This window comes from Alexandromys fortis, unplaced genomic scaffold (genome assembly GCF_014885135.2).
Source record: "Alexandromys fortis isolate MF-2015 unplaced genomic scaffold, M_Fortis_MF-2015_v1.1 scaffold_86, whole genome shotgun sequence".
Classification (NCBI taxonomy): Eukaryota; Metazoa; Chordata; class Mammalia; order Rodentia; family Cricetidae; genus Alexandromys; species Alexandromys fortis.
In genome coordinates, this window is record NW_026067965.1 from 485,736 (window position 1) to 503,519 (window position 17,784).

At 48.5% G+C, this 17,784-nt stretch overlaps 1 protein-coding gene across 1 annotated transcript in view; it reads left to right on the forward strand.

The window, feature by feature from the left end:
• Positions 1–4,069: 4,069 nt before the first annotated feature.
• Positions 4,070–17,784, forward strand: part of Abhd17c (abhydrolase domain containing 17C, depalmitoylase) — a 38,121-nt gene continuing 24,406 nt past the window's right edge. Inside the window, exon 1 of the mRNA XM_050154026.1 lies at positions 4,070–4,959. Coding sequence (XP_050009983.1) covers positions 4,397–4,959 — 563 coding nt within the window. The 5' untranslated portion in view covers positions 4,070–4,396. The remainder of the gene's footprint in view (positions 4,960–17,784) is intronic.

Below are 17,784 nucleotides of genomic sequence, written 5' to 3' on the forward strand. Positions count from 1 at the left end.
CTCGGCAAAGCAGAGGGGGGCTCAGAAAGCTGAGAAATCTAGTCTCCTCTAGAGGGTTGGTTTTTTTTTTTTTTTTTTTTTTTTTTTTAGACTGGAGAGATTTCCTCCCTGATTTAGGGTTGGTCTGTTTGAAGAAAGATAGGATGGTTGGCCCACAACTGTTGTGTAACATAACCTGATCCAACCTGGAACTTGTTGGGCCAGTCCCTCAGCAGAGGGACTGTGGGCGGGAGAAAGACCTTTAAATCTTTAATATGCCAGAGGAGGATAAAGAAGAAGCCAGCCACCTTGGAAGTTCTCCATCTTTATTACCTAGCTGTGGTCCCTTTCTTTCATCTGTCTACCTACCATATAATCCCACTCCTAGTTGCTCACCAGTCCTGAAAAGAAAGAATGTATTTCTGGAAGATCCTCAGGATGTTTGCTACTCCTGGGTGGAGTCATGTCATGGGGCTCTGCTTATATAAAGGGAGGCTGGGTGACTATCTTCCTTGTAAGCCTTGTTACTGAGGACAAAATCTGGGCTTTGCCTTCAAGAAAGGTGGGGTGGCTGCGCAGCTAAGTCACAGAGCACATGGACACTGGTCAACAAGTGTCATGTTAGCAGAAGTGTGGGTCACTTTGATCTTCCTCCAGGCCACATTGTATTAATACTGTTCACACCAAAAGGAACAGGCTTGGTCCATAGAGTTATTCACCAAATCATTCCTTCATTAGCAGCATAACGTTTTCGAAACTCCGTCATCTATGCTTGTCATAGGGAAAACAGTGGTGGACAGAATCCACTTGGCTCCTGTCCCTGACTTCAGTCTCTGGTGTCAGAATGAACAAAAGCAAGAAACAGGACAGTGTGTCTGATTCCATCCTGACAGAGGAGACAGGTTTTGTAGTTTAAAGATTTTTTTCTATTACTTTTAATTGTGTGCATGTGTGCACATGACTGCATGTGGTGCTGGGAACTGGACTCAGGGCCTCTGTGAGGGGAGCGCATGCTCTAAAGGCCGAGCCAGCTCTATAGTTCACAGGTTAGTTTCTAAGCATGTGTGTCCAGCCTTCTCTTCTGGCCATAACACATGGATCTATTTTTCCATATTAATATGGCTTTGCATTTATAAATCAAGTCAATCTTCAGCAACGTAGCATGTAGAAGACCAATACGAAAGATAATGTCAAACATGTAAATGCCTCTACTATCAAGTAGTAGGAACCAATGCCTTTCAGCTACATGGAGCGCTGTTGAGCTCATTAGCCCCAGCTGGTGGGTGGGGATAGCGCTGTTTCAGCGGCATTGACAATCCTTACGCTTGGCTGTGGCATGAACTTTTTCCTTCACGTGTCCCAGGTCAATTCATTGACCGACTCATGCTAGACACCCAACAAATACATTTGCTGATCCGAATTCAAAGTTAGATAGATCTTACTCTGCTAGAACATTAAGAATCACACGAGAGTTCTTTAAGGTCAAACTGGACAGCAATTAACCCCAGCCCTTGCATCTTACAGGGCATAGCACTTCTCTGGGGTAGGTGTTAAACCCCAGCTCAATACGCACACTGTCTCACTTGCGGATGTTTGTACCTGAAGGTGGTGCCTGTGGATGCTCATATCTAAAGATGACGGTACAGAGTGGGTAGCATCCAAAGAGCTGCAAAGTGTTTGTTGAAGGTTTTTTTACATGCCAAATGTTCTGAGATGCTGAGCCTGTCAGCCCCTGGGCGGAACATATCATCTTGGAGGGCCGCACAAACTCTAGTCTCTCCTCTACATAGTATGGGCAAGCAGGCTTGCTCTCTATGGTACACAATGTAAGGGGTTAAGTTTAATAATCACATTAATATGAAAGGGCTTATTTTTCCAGGAAATCTCACTCTGCCTAGTCTCCTAAAGCGATCTAAACATTTAGGCTTTTTATTTAGTTATCGGTAATGTACCAAATCATATTGCACAAATCCCTTTTGGAAAGAGACGGAGACTAAACCAAATAAACAGCTTGAAGTAGCCCAACAGTCTGAGGACTGCTACCAGGACATCTGGAATGTGATTGCTGTCCTTTCCACTGGCAGCGCAAAGATGTGGACTTAGGAATCCTTGGGTAACCTTTCAAGAGCTCTGTTCTTGTCCATTCTAACGTGGGAGGAGCGGTGCTGGAGAAAGATTCACCAAGTAGTGGATACTTTTCTTCTCACTTCTCAGAGTCCTCTGTTCTTGTTCTGCATTAGATTAGTGTGCAATGTACTACACGTCTATTCCGCACAGAAATACCGCCACCAGGTTGGGACCTGAAACCATTGCCTCAGGCTATAAGCTGGCTCAGTGAGTAAAACTGTGTGGTATCAAGGGTATCAAGTCTGATGATTGGAGTTCTATCCTCCAAACCCACTATGTATGTATGTATGTATGTATGTATGTATGTATTTTGAGTATGTATGTATGTATGTATGTATTTGAGTATGAATGTACGTACGTATGTTTGTATTTGAGTATGTACGTACGTATGTATTTGACTATGTATGTATGTGAGTATGTATGTGAGTATGTATGTATGTATGTATGTATGTATTTGAGACTGGGTCTCATTGTCCAGTTTGGCCTCAGCTCACTACGTAGTTGAGGATGACCTTGAACTTCTGATTACCCCGTCACCATTTCTGAGTTAATAGCTTCTTTAATGTATATGCAAAGCGGTTTTTAATCTTCTCTTAGCATCCTGACCACGGCAGACATTGTCTTATCTTTTGTAGCTCCAGCACCTGACCAGTGGGCACAACAGCATGAAAAACACCACCCACATAGCTACAGAATACAAGAAACAAAGAGGCAAAATATAAGAACATGTAACCACTCACAAAGTTTTTGGGAAAAACGAAACTCAAGGCCAGAAACTAAAGCCTGCCTAGGGGAAAACAGTCTTTCCCAGCAAACTTGAAGAGGCTTTGTGGGCAGGCTTTGGGAACAGTTTGATAATTCAAACACATCTAACACTTGATTTAGTAAAGACATGGCCTTTTGAAACTCAGTCAAGGTCACTACAAGTTGGTACTGATAAATTAGTTTAAATTATAGTGCTCAAAATTCGAAAAAAAAGTGGCCTTCTCAGGCCTTCTGCGAAGGGAACGAGGTCTGGAGTGGCGACTGCCCACTGGGGCTCTGATTGCATTGTAGGTAGCCTGGGATGCCCTCCTCTCTGTTCCGGAAAGGAGAGCCTGATGCCAAAGCCCATGGGGGAAGGGCAGAGGCTCTGCCAACTGGTTCCCATGGCTTCAAAGGCCCTGAGTGTTATATTTGGAAAACCACCTGAAGCTGATTGCCAAGATCACAGTGGCTTAAAACCGTTGCTGTCTTTCATGATTAAAACTGGCGCCAAAACAATATGAAAGAAACTGACATCATAAAAGATAGACACAGGGTATCCAGTTGGCACCACAGGGGCTGATGTAAGGTGTGTGGGGTGCGGAGCAAGGACCCCATCAACATCATTTGTTGTAACAACCATCAGGCTATGCTGTAATAGTGGGCACAGAAAGACTGGCGCAGCGACACACACGGCAGCCACCTGCAACACGTGAACAGGCACGAGATGGTCCGGCACTGGTATGGGAGAGGCTGTTCAAAAAGTCTGGAATCTCAGCACTTGGTGGCAGAGGCAAGGAGCATCATGAGTTCTAAACCAGCCTAGGCTAACTGTCTCAAACAACCAAAAGACAGAGAAAAAAAAAATAGTGATGAACAGACGAGAGCAAGGTATTTTTAATTCATTCAATTCTCTTCCCTAATAATTTTCTTTTCCATAAATTTCCAATAAGCCCCCGCCAGGGCAGAAGTTGGTTTTGGAGAATCGAATCCGCAGGTACCTGCACACCACCTTTCATTCCAGGACAATCCTAACCGTCCCCGCCCCCTTACCTCCAGAGCCCCGCCCCTGACAAGATGAGCCCCGCCCCAGACGCAAGAGCTCCGCCCCCATCCAGGATCCTCGCTCGAGACCCGGGGTTCCTTCCAACGAGTGGCCCCGCCCAGAGGCGGGAGTTCCGCCCAGATGGGGGAGTCTCGCTTCAGACTAGGGCGTCCGTTCGGAGGGGTAGCCCCGCCCACCTGTGGGGGCGCGCCGCGCGGTAACCCGGAAGTGGCGGCAGCGTGCGGGGGCGGGGCGGCGCGCTCGAGCGGGCCATGGCCGCCGCCGCCGCCGCCGGCTTTGTGTGCCTCGCGCAAGCCCCGGCCGTCCGCGCCTCGCCGGGGCGGCGGGGCCGCTGCTGACCCGCCCCGCTCGCCGCGTAGCGCCTGCCTGGTCCCGCCCCTGGCCTCTCCGCCTCCTCGGCCGGCCTCCCGCTCCCGGCGCGCGCTCCTTCGGAGCTCTCTGCGCTTCCCTCCCGCCCGCGGCGGGCTCCAGGCCGCCCCGATGCCCGAGCCCGGCCCCAGGATGAACGGCTTCTCGCTGGGCGAGCTGTGCTGGCTCTTCTGCTGCCCGCCTTGTCCGAGCCGCATCGCCGCCAAGCTGGCCTTCCTGCCGCCCGAACCCACCTACACGGTGCTGGCGCCCGAGCAGCGCGCGCCCGCGCCGGCTGCGACCCCCGCGCCCGCCCCGGCGGCTCAGCCCGCCCCGGCCGAGGAGGGCGCGGGCCCCGGTGCGTGCAGCCTGCACCTGAGCGAGCGCGCCGACTGGCAGTACTCGCAGCGCGAACTGGATGCCGTCGAGGTCTTCTTCTCCCGCACGGCTCGCGACAACCGGCTGGGGTGCATGTTCGTGCGCTGCGCGCCCTCCAGCCGCTACACGTTGCTCTTCTCTCACGGCAACGCCGTGGACTTGGGCCAGATGTGTAGCTTCTACATCGGCCTGGGCTCGCGCATCAACTGCAACATCTTCTCCTACGACTACTCGGGCTACGGCGTGAGCTCCGGCAAGCCCTCCGAGAAGAACCTCTATGCCGACATCGACGCCGCGTGGCAGGCGCTGCGCACCCGGTGAGCCCCGAGCTGCGGGTGGGGTGCGGGCTTGAGCTTTCGGATCGTTGCATTCGCTCGGGATGGCCAGCACTCGGGGCTGGAGAGCTCAGACTTAACTGGCCCGCGCGGCCTGGAGTCTTTGTGGCTCCGGTTAAACGCACGTGGCCGCCGTGGGGGGTGCTAACGTACGGGCGAAACCAACTTGGTTTGGGTTGAGTTGTGTGCTGAACTACTCTCAGACCCCGAAGGTCTGGTGGAAGTGACCTTGGGGTTTCCAGTGCCTGTGAAAGCGGGGGCGAGACGTTGACCTCTAAAAGACTTTCCGAGTAGAAAGTATCCCTGGGGCGGCGTCTGAACTGCCAGTGAGGCAGGGGAGGGTCGGGTGTGGTGAGGACTTTGCCTCCTGGTGGGGCAGAGTAGCTGGCACCAGGAGATCAGGAAGTTCGCCGTGTTGGCACCTTCCCAAAGCCCCACCAGTAGCACAGGACGTCTCATAGGCCTGAGGGAATCTGTTGACCTTGAGTTAGCGTTCGGAGAACTGGAAAGTGGTTTTTGAGGGTCTTTTACATGCCAGGCATAAATTTCATAGTCCGACAGACCAGGTGGGGGGGGGAAGAAAAAGGAAAAACGCTTGAGTTGTACTCTTAACTTAGACAAACGTTTGGTTTGTGGGAGAGTCTAGTGCCGTCCTGTTGGGTGCTTATGACCTTTCCCACGTAATCCCTATGGCACAGGTGGCAGCCGTACCCGAGGTCCTGTCGGTAATGAGCTTGGATTTCTTTAGAGGAACGAGCCTCCAGAGTTAGGGCAATAGGCACTGTTGTTGTTAGAGACCTTTGTATAGTTCTCATGAAAAGTCCTATTTGCTGGGCTCAAGTGAATGGCTAATAGTAATGATTTTAGTTGCACACATGTTCATAAATTTTCCCTTGTGCCTGTGGGGGAAATGGCTTGTATAACAGAGAAGTACTTAGTATTCACTCTGTGCTTCTTGCTCAAATTCTTCTGAGGTCTTGGAGATACCCTTAACTGGAGCATAGCTTTTGGAAAACGATGTAGGTAGACGAGGCCGCAGATGTCCTGAGGTCTGGCTGAGAATCCACAAGTCGTTGCATGCCACCTGTTCTAAGAAAGGCTTTCGAAAGCATGCATCACAATCAGGGAGTGGTGGTGTGTGATTTGCCACAGCACTCAGGAGGCAGAGGCTAGCCTGAGCTACGTGGCGAGTTCTAGGTTGGCCAGGACTACAGTAAGACCCAGCCTGGAAAAAGTATGTGGGCTAGTCGGATGGCTCAGCAAGTGGAGGGTGCTTTGCAGGGCAAACCTGCTGTCCAATGTTTCTTCGTGGAATTCAAAGGCGGAAGGAGAGAACTGGCTCTCCCAGGCTGTCCTGTCACCTCAGTAATTGTACCCATACACTATATACACAGGTTTTTTTAAAGTTATTTTTAAAAAGCACATGTCGCACAATCTTGAACTACTAGAATCTGCTGTAGTGTAGGTATTAAAAATAAATTTTGGTACTAGATGTTTAGAATTTCTATAAAAATACAGAACATTCCTCCTATGTGGGCCTGTCTTTATGGAAACGAACGCCTTTTATAGGGTTGCTCCATCACTCTGAGTGTGTGTATGTGTCTGTCTTACCACATGGGTGAGGTGTAGTTACCTTCTGCAGTCTGTTGAATATAAGAAGCATTGTTTGGGGGTAAGTTAAAATTTGAATTACCTAGCGATAGCTCTAAATTTTGCTTGTGGGTTATTTAATGTTATACTAGAACTCATATCTAAAATAAGTGAATTTTTTTGTTAATTTTCAGTTTCTTAAACTTTTTGGAGACAGGGACTTGTGAATCATAGGCTGACCTCAAACTCACAATGTAGCTGAGACTGGCCATCACTTCCTGCCTCTACTTCACAAGTGCTGGTATTACAGGTGGAACACCTACCCATCCCTGGTCCCCAGAATCTTAGAATCTGAAGACACCTCACAAATCCTCTTGTCCGGTGCTTTCCCAGCCTTTAGACTGCCTACAATAGGACGCTTGTTCTACATCTTGATCATGCTTCTGCAAACACATTCATTGGTGGCTGCATATCTGAACCAAATGTTTCACAAAACAACCCCCCCTCAAGTGGGTGCTTTGCATAGCAGAATGTGTTCTGTTTTATTTGACTTTTTTAAAAAAAAGTGCTGGGTGTGCAGTGTTGAGAGTATTTCCCAGCGCCTGTGGGGTGCTGCTTCCATCCGCCCACCCCACCTTGACAGAAGGATAATCTCACAGCCAACCAGCAAGTCTCCTGACTGATACCTTAGAGCTCTTCCACCCTGGTTTTGTAGTCATTGGATTTCTCAGATGTGTGAGTCTGGCTTATTGTGATCTAGGTGATGCCTGATTCTGAGGCTGACCAGGCTTCCTCTAGGTCTAAATTGTTGTCTTTTCTGTCTTACTCTCTGTGACCCTTCAGTCCATTTCTGCGCCTTCCCAGCTGTTGAGGTCATTGCCATGAAAGGACATCATCCCCTCTCAGTGCCAGTTCTTCTGGGTCGGTTCAGAACCCCTCTTCCAAACCCAAGGTCTCGGTTAATCAGAGGTCACAGATACTGACTGGAACACTTACTCCCTCTGAGTTGTCTGTTCTGTCTGTAGACTATTTTCTGAAAAATAACTTGTTTGACTCAGAGCTATAGGCAGCCCCCGAGTCCCAGGCACAGGACATGCCCTTCCTGAGCTCTGGGCTGGCATTTTGAATGTACCCTTCATGGTAGGAGAATTGATCTACCGGTGTGGTGGTGCATGGTGCACGTCTTTAATCCCAACACTCGGGAGGAGGCAGAGGCAGGTGAATCTCTGCAAGTTCGATGTCAGCCTGGTCTACAAAGTGTTTTCCAGGACAGGCTCCAAAGCTACAGAGAAACCCTGTCTCGGGTGGGGGAGAGGGACAAGTATTGATCCTAATTGGATCCTACTTGGATATTAGGAGATTCTTTGTGTCCCCATCTTGTGGCTCATGTGTTGAAGGCCTGGTCCGCAGTATGATGTTCAGAAGTAGAGTCTTGGGAGAAGTGATGGGTCTATAAAGGCCCGACCTAGCCAACAGCTGGATGTGTTGATAGTTCTTAGTCAAATGGACTGTTCAGAGATGGGGAACCTGAAGCGGGGCCTGATTGGAGGAATTGTTTCACCACGTGGCCCCTTCCTCTCTACTCCCTGTTTCCTGACTGCGGTGGGTGTGGTAGGTGGGTGGGTGGGGACAGCTCTCCTCTCCCATTCCTTTCTTTCTTAGTATTTTTCCTGCCACAGGCCTAAAAGCAACAGAGTCAGCTGAGCTTGGATGGACTGAAGGCTTTGAAACCATGAGCTAAAGTCAGCCCCCCCCCCCAGTACCTGTCATAGCAACCAAATGTGATTGGTACACTTTTGCACCCGGCACTCAGTTCTTCACTTGTGCTTGTGTGTTTAATTGAAAGTTCCTCGAGGGAAGGACCTCTGTCTCTTCTCTGTTCCCAGAAGCTAGCACTGGGCCTTAAAATATAGACCCTGATTCAATATTTGTTCAGGGCGTTTCATTTATATAGTAAGTTGAGTGCTCTCTAGATGAGTACCAGTTGGAAAGAGTTGGATCTTATTTTCCCTTCAGAGTTTAGTATCTGTGGGCGCAGCCATTCACCAAAAAGGGGAGGATGGGTGTTCAGATGTATTGGCTAGTGTATTGGCTAGCTATGTTCAAGCTGTTCCTAGGACATTGTGGTGTCTGTGCTGAAGAAAAGAATGATTGTTCTCATTCTTCATTTGTCTTCCGTCTTCATCCATTACCTGTTCGTGCAGCTCCGTGTGTTGTTACTGTGATGTTAATAGCGGGATTTCTCCCCAGTGTGTAGATTCCACCTGCATGGATGAAGGCAGGAAATCCCTTTTCTAAAAGGTACAGAGGCAGAAAGGCTGATTTGCTATTTGGGAAAGGTTATTGTCTTAAGGATTTTAGCATTTTATGAAAAAGTGTGTTTGAGAAGGGTAGGGTTTGAAGCCGCTAGAAAGTGTAAGCTAGTGTGGAAGAAAGTTGGTACTACGACCATTAACTTGAACCTGATGGAGGGCGCCAGGGATACCAATGCATCAGCTTTGCAGCCTGTGGTGGACAGGTGTGCCATGAATTGCAAGCAGCTGCAGGCTTTGAAGCATTTGTAGAGAGGACACTGTCAATCCTGGGGGCTTGTTGGAGCCTGTGGTTTTGCTTGAGTTGGGGGAAGAAAGTGACTGATGTGTGCAGGACAGGGTGAGACTAGGCGGATGTAGGCTCTCTTCTTGCCCTTTAAGGAGACATCTCTTGGCAAGAGCAATTGTACACTGTAGATGTCTGACTGTGAATGAGTGGGAATGGACCCATATAAGCAACCCCCAAGAATGAGGTGCAAAGTAGGCAGAGTATTTTAGCCGAGTGTTCTGATCTAGAGACCCAGACGGTGGCTCATGATTTGGTTTGTTGGTGGTATTTACTGATGTCATCCACATAAGTCACTTCTGAGCCTTCTATTTGACGTAGGTGGCAAGGACAGTGGAGGAGAAAGGCATTTGGTAACAGAGAAAGCAGATGTAGAGAGGGGAAGATGAAAAGCTTTTGCGCCTTGGTTCAAAAGACAAATTTTTAAAAAAAGACCCAATGTTCATTCTGTCAGCAAACTATATATTAGCCATTGCCTGTCTGTTTCTTTCTCTGACAACTGAATTTAGAAGCAACCGAACATGTATCCACATGCTGTGGTAACTTTAATGTCTGCCATTCATAGGATCTGTGATTTGGGAAATCCTGTGACAGACAGTAGAACTGTGGGAACACAGGCAGTGGGGGCACCTTCTGTTGGTTTTGGATACTATTTAAAATTGGCACTCATAGGGTGTAATTGTCCTCAAGAGAAACACAGCTCGCCTTTTCTGAGCATGGTGAAGTTGGTAGTATAACCTCTTTGTTCTCAGAAGGAACACTGTGAGTCAGTAAGGGAAAAAACCTAGGGTTTCCACCCGACTCTGCTCAGTAGTATGAAGACAGAACCTGCTTTGAGCACTGCCTGATAGGAGGAGAAAGCGTTGCGGAAAGGAAATGTACTTGTCTCCTGGTATCCATGCACCATTGTTTCCAGGACCCCATGGATACAAAAATCCACAGGTCAAGTTCTTAGTAGAAAAATGGCACAGAATTTGCATAAAACCCATACGCATCCTTTAAATCATCTCTAGATTGCTTGTAACATCTAATGCAGAGTAAATGCTGTGTAAATAGTTGTTGGATTGTACTGTTTACGGAATAATAACCAGGCAAAGGTCTTGTTCAGTAGCATGCAGTTTGTGTTTCTTGCTATTTCGAAGGTGGATCTGCAGGTGTGGAGCTTGTGGACATAGCAGGCCAGCTGTCACTGCTAGCTCACAGTTCCAGGGCAGGGGGAGACTCCCATTAGGAGAAGGTGGCTCCTCTTCAGAGCAGATGTGTTCAGGCAAAGCTGGGGACTGTTTGCCTGCATAGAGCTCTCTTTCCCTATGGCGCTCCCTTTCTCCCCATGGTTGCCTTTAGGTTTACTACTTTGCCCCTGCAGGGAACACAGTCTGAGTTCTTGCTTTATCCTGGGGGATCCTGCTGACTGTGGTTTTGTCTGGCGGACCTTGTACTTCTTCTGCGATCCAGTTGCAGGAGAAACATGTCCTCTGGTAATGTGTAACTTGCTAGTGAGCCCGCTCTCCTCTCAGGGTTGGTTTGGATACTCTTGGAGACTCTTCCTCTAACACTCAGTCTTAAAGTCTGGAAGAAGGGTTGCCACAGCGCTTTATGCCTGGCTGTCCTGAGTCTACCCAGTCCTTACCCTTAAGGTTCCTTTGCTACCCTCTGCCTCCTCTCTTCGCCCTCCATCTTTAATTCGCTGTTTAGCAGTCATAATCACAGGGGAGACTCGAAAAGTCTGGCTTTAGAGATTGTGGTATTCACTTGCTCACAAATTTTCTCGTCTGCACTGGCTTCTGCTAGCTTCATACTGAAGCTATACGTCTGGTCCACTCCCCACCCAAACACACATGGGAGGTAAAAAAAAAAAAAACTGACTTCTTTGGGGTACTGTATTCTAAGTAACAGGTTTCTTGATTTTGATAAAAAGACAGGACAGTAGGTAAAGGTCACACCTTTTGGATTTGGCAGCCAGTTGTAACTCAGCGCTACCACTGACACTATCACTTTGTCCCTTTGTGCTGTTGTAGCAGCAACAGGTAATTTAAAAGAAGAGTAATTTCTTCCTTCTTATTCTGCAGCCTGGGGAGTCCGTAAGATCAGGGCACATGTGTGGTGTGCTGAGGGCCTTGCCTTGGCTTCCAAGAAGATTCCTTGAGTGCTGGCCACCTTTAGAGGGCGGACGGCTTCTTTTCATGGGCTAGATTTGGGTGGGTAGATAGGACTTTATTCTCATCACTATCTTGTGCTTGCCCTTTCCTATAACGAGTGTTTCTGAATCCTACCTACCTTACTGTCTATTCCCTTTGCCTTCTCTATCCTAGTCAGCAAAGAAAGGGCCCTTTATGATATGCCCACTCTCAGAGAAGGTGTTCTTCCTTTTAGGGGGGTGGAGCCATCTTGGTCCATCACCTCTTGAAGGTCCATCCTCTTAACACTGGTACAGTGGGAATTAGGTTTCAGCATTGGTCTTGGGAAGAGCTGTGGCAGATGCCTGGCGCCACTTTGTGCCCTATCATATCCAGTGCTCCACGTTTACTCTTCTGCCCCTAGTAGGCTCTGCTTTCTGTTCATTCTGGGTGCGTGACACAGAATCTTCACCTTGGAGAACCGAGCACAATTAACTCCTTAAACCTGATGTCACTGTTCTTTAGTGACCTTGTGTGTGGGCAACCCAAGGAAAGCCTGGGAGTGACGGTGGTGAACAGCCCAGGAAAATGGGGCTCTTCCCTTTGGGCCTTCTTGTCCTGCACTCCTACAGACCCCAGGTGACACTGAGGGTTGCTGGAGGAGGCCTGCTGTGTGGATGCTATCCTGAACAGTCTGAGGGCAGAGAAGGCAGGAGAAGGACCGAAGCTGCACAGTGAAGCTGGGCTTGTGCCGCTTGGGTTAAAGGTTCTCAGCATGAGATGGTCCAATGGTTTATTTCTTCATTTAGGAGGTTTACAGCTGGAACTTGTTGCCAGCTTATGTCACAGTCAAACAGGCAAGGTTGTTTTTCAGGGATAGCCTGGAGAGGCACATTTCCGCCAGCCTGAGCTTTCAGGTGTTTTGTTATTAAGGAACAGACTTGGATTTAGGTCTTGGCTGTGCCACTTACAAGTTGCTTGGTGCCATTCAGATGTGGCTTTCTCCAGCCCCCACTAAGTAGCATAGCTGAGAATGCTATGTCAATGGTAATACCTGTTGGGGAATATTTTAAGGTGTGTTACTTTTGTCTATGCTGTGTAACATTTGTTTAATGGCATAAAGATGTGTGGCTTTTGTTTGTGCTGCATTTAACTGTGAAGCTGTGATTCTTTGCCTGTCTAAAACGCCTGATGGTCTAATAAAAAGCTGAACAGCCATGAATGGCCAATAGCGAGGCAGGAGAAAGGATAGGCGGGGCTGGCAGGCAGAGAGAATAAATAAAAGGAGAACTCTGGGAGAAAAGATCGGAGAATGAGAGAGGAGGAGGACTTTAGGGGCCAGCCACCCAGCTACATGGAGTAAAAAGGAAAGAAAAGGTATACAGGAATAGAGAAAGATAAAAGCCCCAAGACCAAAGATAGATTGGATAATTTAAGTTAAGGAAAGCTGGCAAGAAACAAGCCAAGCTAAGGTCGGGCACTCATAACTAAGAATAAGCCTCCGTGTGTAGTTTATTTGGGAGCTGGGTGGTGGGGCCCCCAAAAAGCCTACTGAGCCCAAAGGAGTAAACATCAAATAAGATACCTATGCCAGATCCTGACACATCACCTCCACACAGTGAGACACGAGCATGAGACGCCATCGCTGGGGATTGTTGGTAGAAGTGTTGGGGCTGCCGCATCAGGTGATGCTGGAGACCAGTCCCACCGGGTGCTGTTCCCTCACCTTGTCTGTAAGGAGATGTCCAAGCGGAGCCTCACTCTGGTGTGTGAGCGCAGAGCCGAGAAGAGGGAGGTTATCAAGATTTGTTGCTTGGAGAGCAGTACGCAGTGGCACTGTACTCATACCAGGGCATTTCTATCCCCCGGAGAGCTCTTTCCAGGAGCAGAAACATTATCTGTGACCCAGTACCTCCAGTCACTTTGCAGGCTGTCCTTTGTATTGCTGCAACCACAAGGGAGCCCTGTCAGATGCAGCAGGAGCCAGAGGCTTTAGGGGAAATCAGGACAGGAGTGAAACCTTGGCTCCTCTGGCCATCAGAACCTTCTGACTGTTTTTTTTTTTTTTTTTTTTTTTTTTTGCCAAGGGGACAACCATACGCAGTCACTTGCCCATTTTGTGAAGTTGGCTAAGGAACCTTAATCATATTTCTTTTTAAAATATGAATGTTCCCATAATGCCATGTACCTCCTATTCAGAGAGTGTTTTCAAGGCTTTGTAACGGAGCTCATTGATAAGTTCTATGATATTGATTCACTGTGAGCTAAAGGACCGTGGCACTGTGGTGAAACTGGAAACCTGTTTCCAGGAAGTCTGGCTTGCTCAAGTCCAGGGCTCAGGAGACAGTTAGCTGAGTATCAGTTACACACTGAGTGGCTGGGAGAGCCACACTGCCTCTCAGCCCAGGACTGCTCACATCTTCAAAAGAACAGGAACACAAAGAACCCCTGCATGCTGCTTCACCTGACATTTTAAATGCGTACAGTGAAGTCTGGGCAGTTGCTTTGGGGGAAGAGTGGAAAGCAGACCTATATTCAGAATCTATCCATCAGAGAATGTGCATCCAGATGGGAAGTGTGACTGCTGGCTGTCACTGTAGTGTGAAGGCTGGAGCTCAGCCCCGATTGACTTTAGTGACTGCCCTAGATGCAGCCAAAGTCTGTGCAGTGCGAACAGTCCTTGCTGGCTGGCTGTAAAGGGCCACGGTGCAGAACAAGATCCGTCTTCTTACTATTGTGTGTCTGTTGGGATGTGTGCCACTGTGCGTGGGAGGATGCCAGAGAACAGTTTTGTGGAGCGGGTTCTTGTTTCCACCTTGATGTGTGGTAAACTTGAGCAGCAAGCCCTCTATGTACTAGGGATCTCTCTCAGCCTGTATTTTAATTTTTATATACCTGTTAGGAAAAGACTATTCGCATGCTAATTTGCTTCTGTGCACATTTTATATCATAATTAGGCTAGATGAAGTAAGTTAAGAAATGAACATGCCATCTTGGAGTTAATGGAAAAAATTAGTTTTTCTACTAGATTAGGAACATACTGAGCTAAAAATACGCTTACAGAGGGGTAAGAGTTCGGGCTGTCATTAGTACTTAGAGAGATCATCATGGGATCCAGCAGTCTGAGGGTTCGCCCTCTTAGGTGGCACCCACTGGTCTTTTCATGTTGTACCTAGGCTCAGTGTTCTGTAAACACGGCTCACCCTTGTTCTGAGTCGGGAGAGCCCTCTGCCACCACGGCTTCCAGCTGGAGAGCCCTCTGGCGCCTTTCTTCCGCCATCACATACCTGAGCAGTCAGTCTTTTCCTGATCACCACTCTTTCCCCTTACAGCCCTGGTCCCCATCTGCTCTCTGGAGGTCTCGGTCCAGTCCTGGGCCAGGTGTGACTGCGTGGTTCTCTTGGCTGGCTTTTGCTTCTCCCGCAGCTGCAGCGGAACCGTCCGCCTGCCATGTGTTGAGTAGTTAAGCAAATGAGTTGGTGATTCCAAGGCTGGTGTGAGGGTGTGTGATCTAAATTTTAGGACATGGGGACTTGTCAGCTTGGGAAGTAGGCAGTGGAGAAGCCTGCAGGGTGACTGGTTTTTAGCTGTTATCCTTTCTGACATTTGCCGCAGTTCTCCTGGAGTGGAGAAGCTTGGGAAGCATATCGCTGTAGTGTAACAGACTTCTGAAATTCTGTTTTGTTGTTTTAACATCTCTCTAGCCCAGGCTGGCCTGGAACACATGGCATTCCTCAGCCTCTGAGTGTAAGCCACCGTACTCAGCTGTCATACAGTAAATGTGTAGTTTCTGGTTTTAAAGCTCGTTGTGGCCTTGGTCAGCCACCTATGTCAGCCTGTACAGTTTCAGTATTGTATGGTAGCCAGGCACTGCTCAGGAGCCTTCTTCGTGATCCCTTTTCTCAGTTTATCCTCTCTGACTGGCACCGTTGTACAACCCATTCCTGAGGTCACATCTTGCCTTTTGTAGCCACCTGGGCTGAACTGCTGTAAGGATTTTGAATTCTCAGATACCGCTCCTTTGGCTCACCTCACATCTTGTGGGGTCTGCTTACTGACAGATGTATTGAGTGCCCCTAAACAAAACACACCCTGGCCTGGAAATGTTCCTCTTCACAAATGCTGGTGACAAACACTGCTCATGATGATGACGACCGTGTTGGTAGGGCACAAGAAGTGTTGCCGAATAAACAGCTGGGCATTCTGCTGTCAAGTCTGGAGTGGGCTCTGTGGTTGCAGTAAGGGGTGGCTAGGGTTTGCTTCATCTCCAGAGTGACATGTGTCCTGAAGTAGTAGGAGAGAGTTGTGTGTAGGAGAGGACTGAGAGGTCCCGGGGTTGGAGTGAGTGTGCCTGGCAGACGCAGAGCATCAAGGAAGTCAGAGGCTGGGGCAGGGAAAGTCGAGAGTGCCGAGGAGGAGTCCAGTAGTTGAGGACCACTGCAGGACATGGAGGTTGTGGAAAGGCTTTGGGCAGAGATGTGATGTGGTTCGACTTAGGTCTTAGCCCCTCATTGGTGTGCTCTTGATAAGGTTCCGGGGTGGGGGCAGGAAGGGGAGCTTCTGCACCACTAAAAGAAAAATTAGTGAGAATTTGGAGTGTTTCAGGTGAGAGGTGATGAGGTAGTGTGCTCAAAGTTTAGGTGTATTATAAAGGTAAAGCCAACAACATTTGCTGATGCAGGATGGAGAATGGGAATGTCAGAAACGACAGCAGGAGCCAGGTGGGATAGATAGACTCCTGTAATCGCAGTTCTTGCTGCCATCCTGGCACGTGGAAGCTGAGGCAGGAGAATCCTAAGTCCAAGGCTAGCCTACACATCGTGTCTCAGATAAAGAGATGAATAAATATACACATAGGTGCGCTGGGATTCGTAGTCCAGGAGAATGCTGTATTCTCTGCGCATGTGCGGCCTTGTCTCCAAAAGGAACAACAGACATGAGCTGGAGTCATTTGGAAGGAGGGAACCTCAACTGAGAAACTGATCCAGCAGCAGGGCATTTTCTTAATGAGTGATTGATGAGGGACGTCCAGCCCACTCTGGGTAGTGCTGTCCCTGGACTGGCAAGGAAAGAAAGCAGGCTAAGCAAGCCACGAGGAGCAAGCCATTAAGCAGCATTCTCCATGACCTCTGTATCAGCTGCTGTCTCCAGGTTCTACCTTGTCTTGACTTCTTTTGATGGTGAACAGCCATATGGAAGTGTAAACCAAATAAGCCCTTTCCTCCCCGACTTCCTGTGTTGTGTTGTTGCAGCAATAGAAACTCTACCTAAGACAAGTGTCAAAGAGTTGTTACTTTTGGACCAGCAAGGTAGCTTAGTAGGTGAAAGTACATGCCTGACAACTTAAGTTTTGAGCCCTGGAACCTACACAATGCAGGGAAAGAATTTCTACAAGAGGCACGCCGCCCCCCCCCCCCCCCAGCATGTAAATGGATGAATGTGAATTTTAAAAGTTAAAACAAAGAGATGCCATTTTTGCTGGGCTTAGCCGGCTTTTGTCACTGTCCTTGCCAGGATAACCCTGCAAGAGCTCTGTTTGGTCCATTTTTTCCTTCGAGTGTTTCTGTGGTTGTTCCTGCAGGCCTAGAAGAGACTGGTGCGGAAGGACAGATCTCTCATGGCTGGCCTCTTTTTCTTTGGGAGAGAAATTCTTGAGGTCAGACTGTGACTGTTCTGTCTACCTAGCTTGTCTGTCTGGGGGAGCTCCAAAACCCATAGAAGGTTCTTTTCTGTGTGCTCACCTGTGCTGTGCACTGCAGTTTTGACAGCAGTCTTCATGACTGCATGCTTCCTGGCTTCCACTGGATCAATTTTGAAAAGCCCTCCTGCTGACCTGGTGTGCTCTTGATCTTTCTGATGTGTGAAGTGCCACAGACCCATAATTACTTTTCACAGGATTAAGGATGGTGAAGGCTAACCATTCTATTTCCACAGTGCTGGATGCCTGTGTATCTCTTCCTATTCCCCTCTGAACTGAAAGTGGGACAAGTTTTCCTGGGGCTTTTGCAAGCTTTTCTCAATCCTATGCTTATTTTTCAGTTATCCCCCAACTTTACATTTACCGAAGAACTGCAAAGTTAATTAACACCCCAAACATTGGATCTAAATCTCATAGGAGTTGGAGTTTTCTTTTCCATCTTAGCTTTTTTGTAGAGTGAAAGACTGCTACCTGTGTATTTCTGAAAGGGGACCCCCCACCCCCGCACCCCCCCACACACTCCAAAGGCTTGACTCCTCTCTGCTGATGTGCTGTCTAGAATCCTCTGGCTCCTGGTCCCATGTCACCCTTGCCAGCACGACAGAATTCCCTGTCTCCACTCTGATTGCTCTGATTTTGCCTCTCCTGGGTTTTGCCCTTCTCTAGTCCTCTGAGTAGCTTGTCTGTCTGCCTCCTCCTAGGAATGTAACCTCGAGGAAAGACACAGTCATAACCAATTGTTCTTAGACTTAGTAGGTGTCCAGTGCATTCTTCCTGCAGAGCTGGTCTTACCTGCTCTGGCAG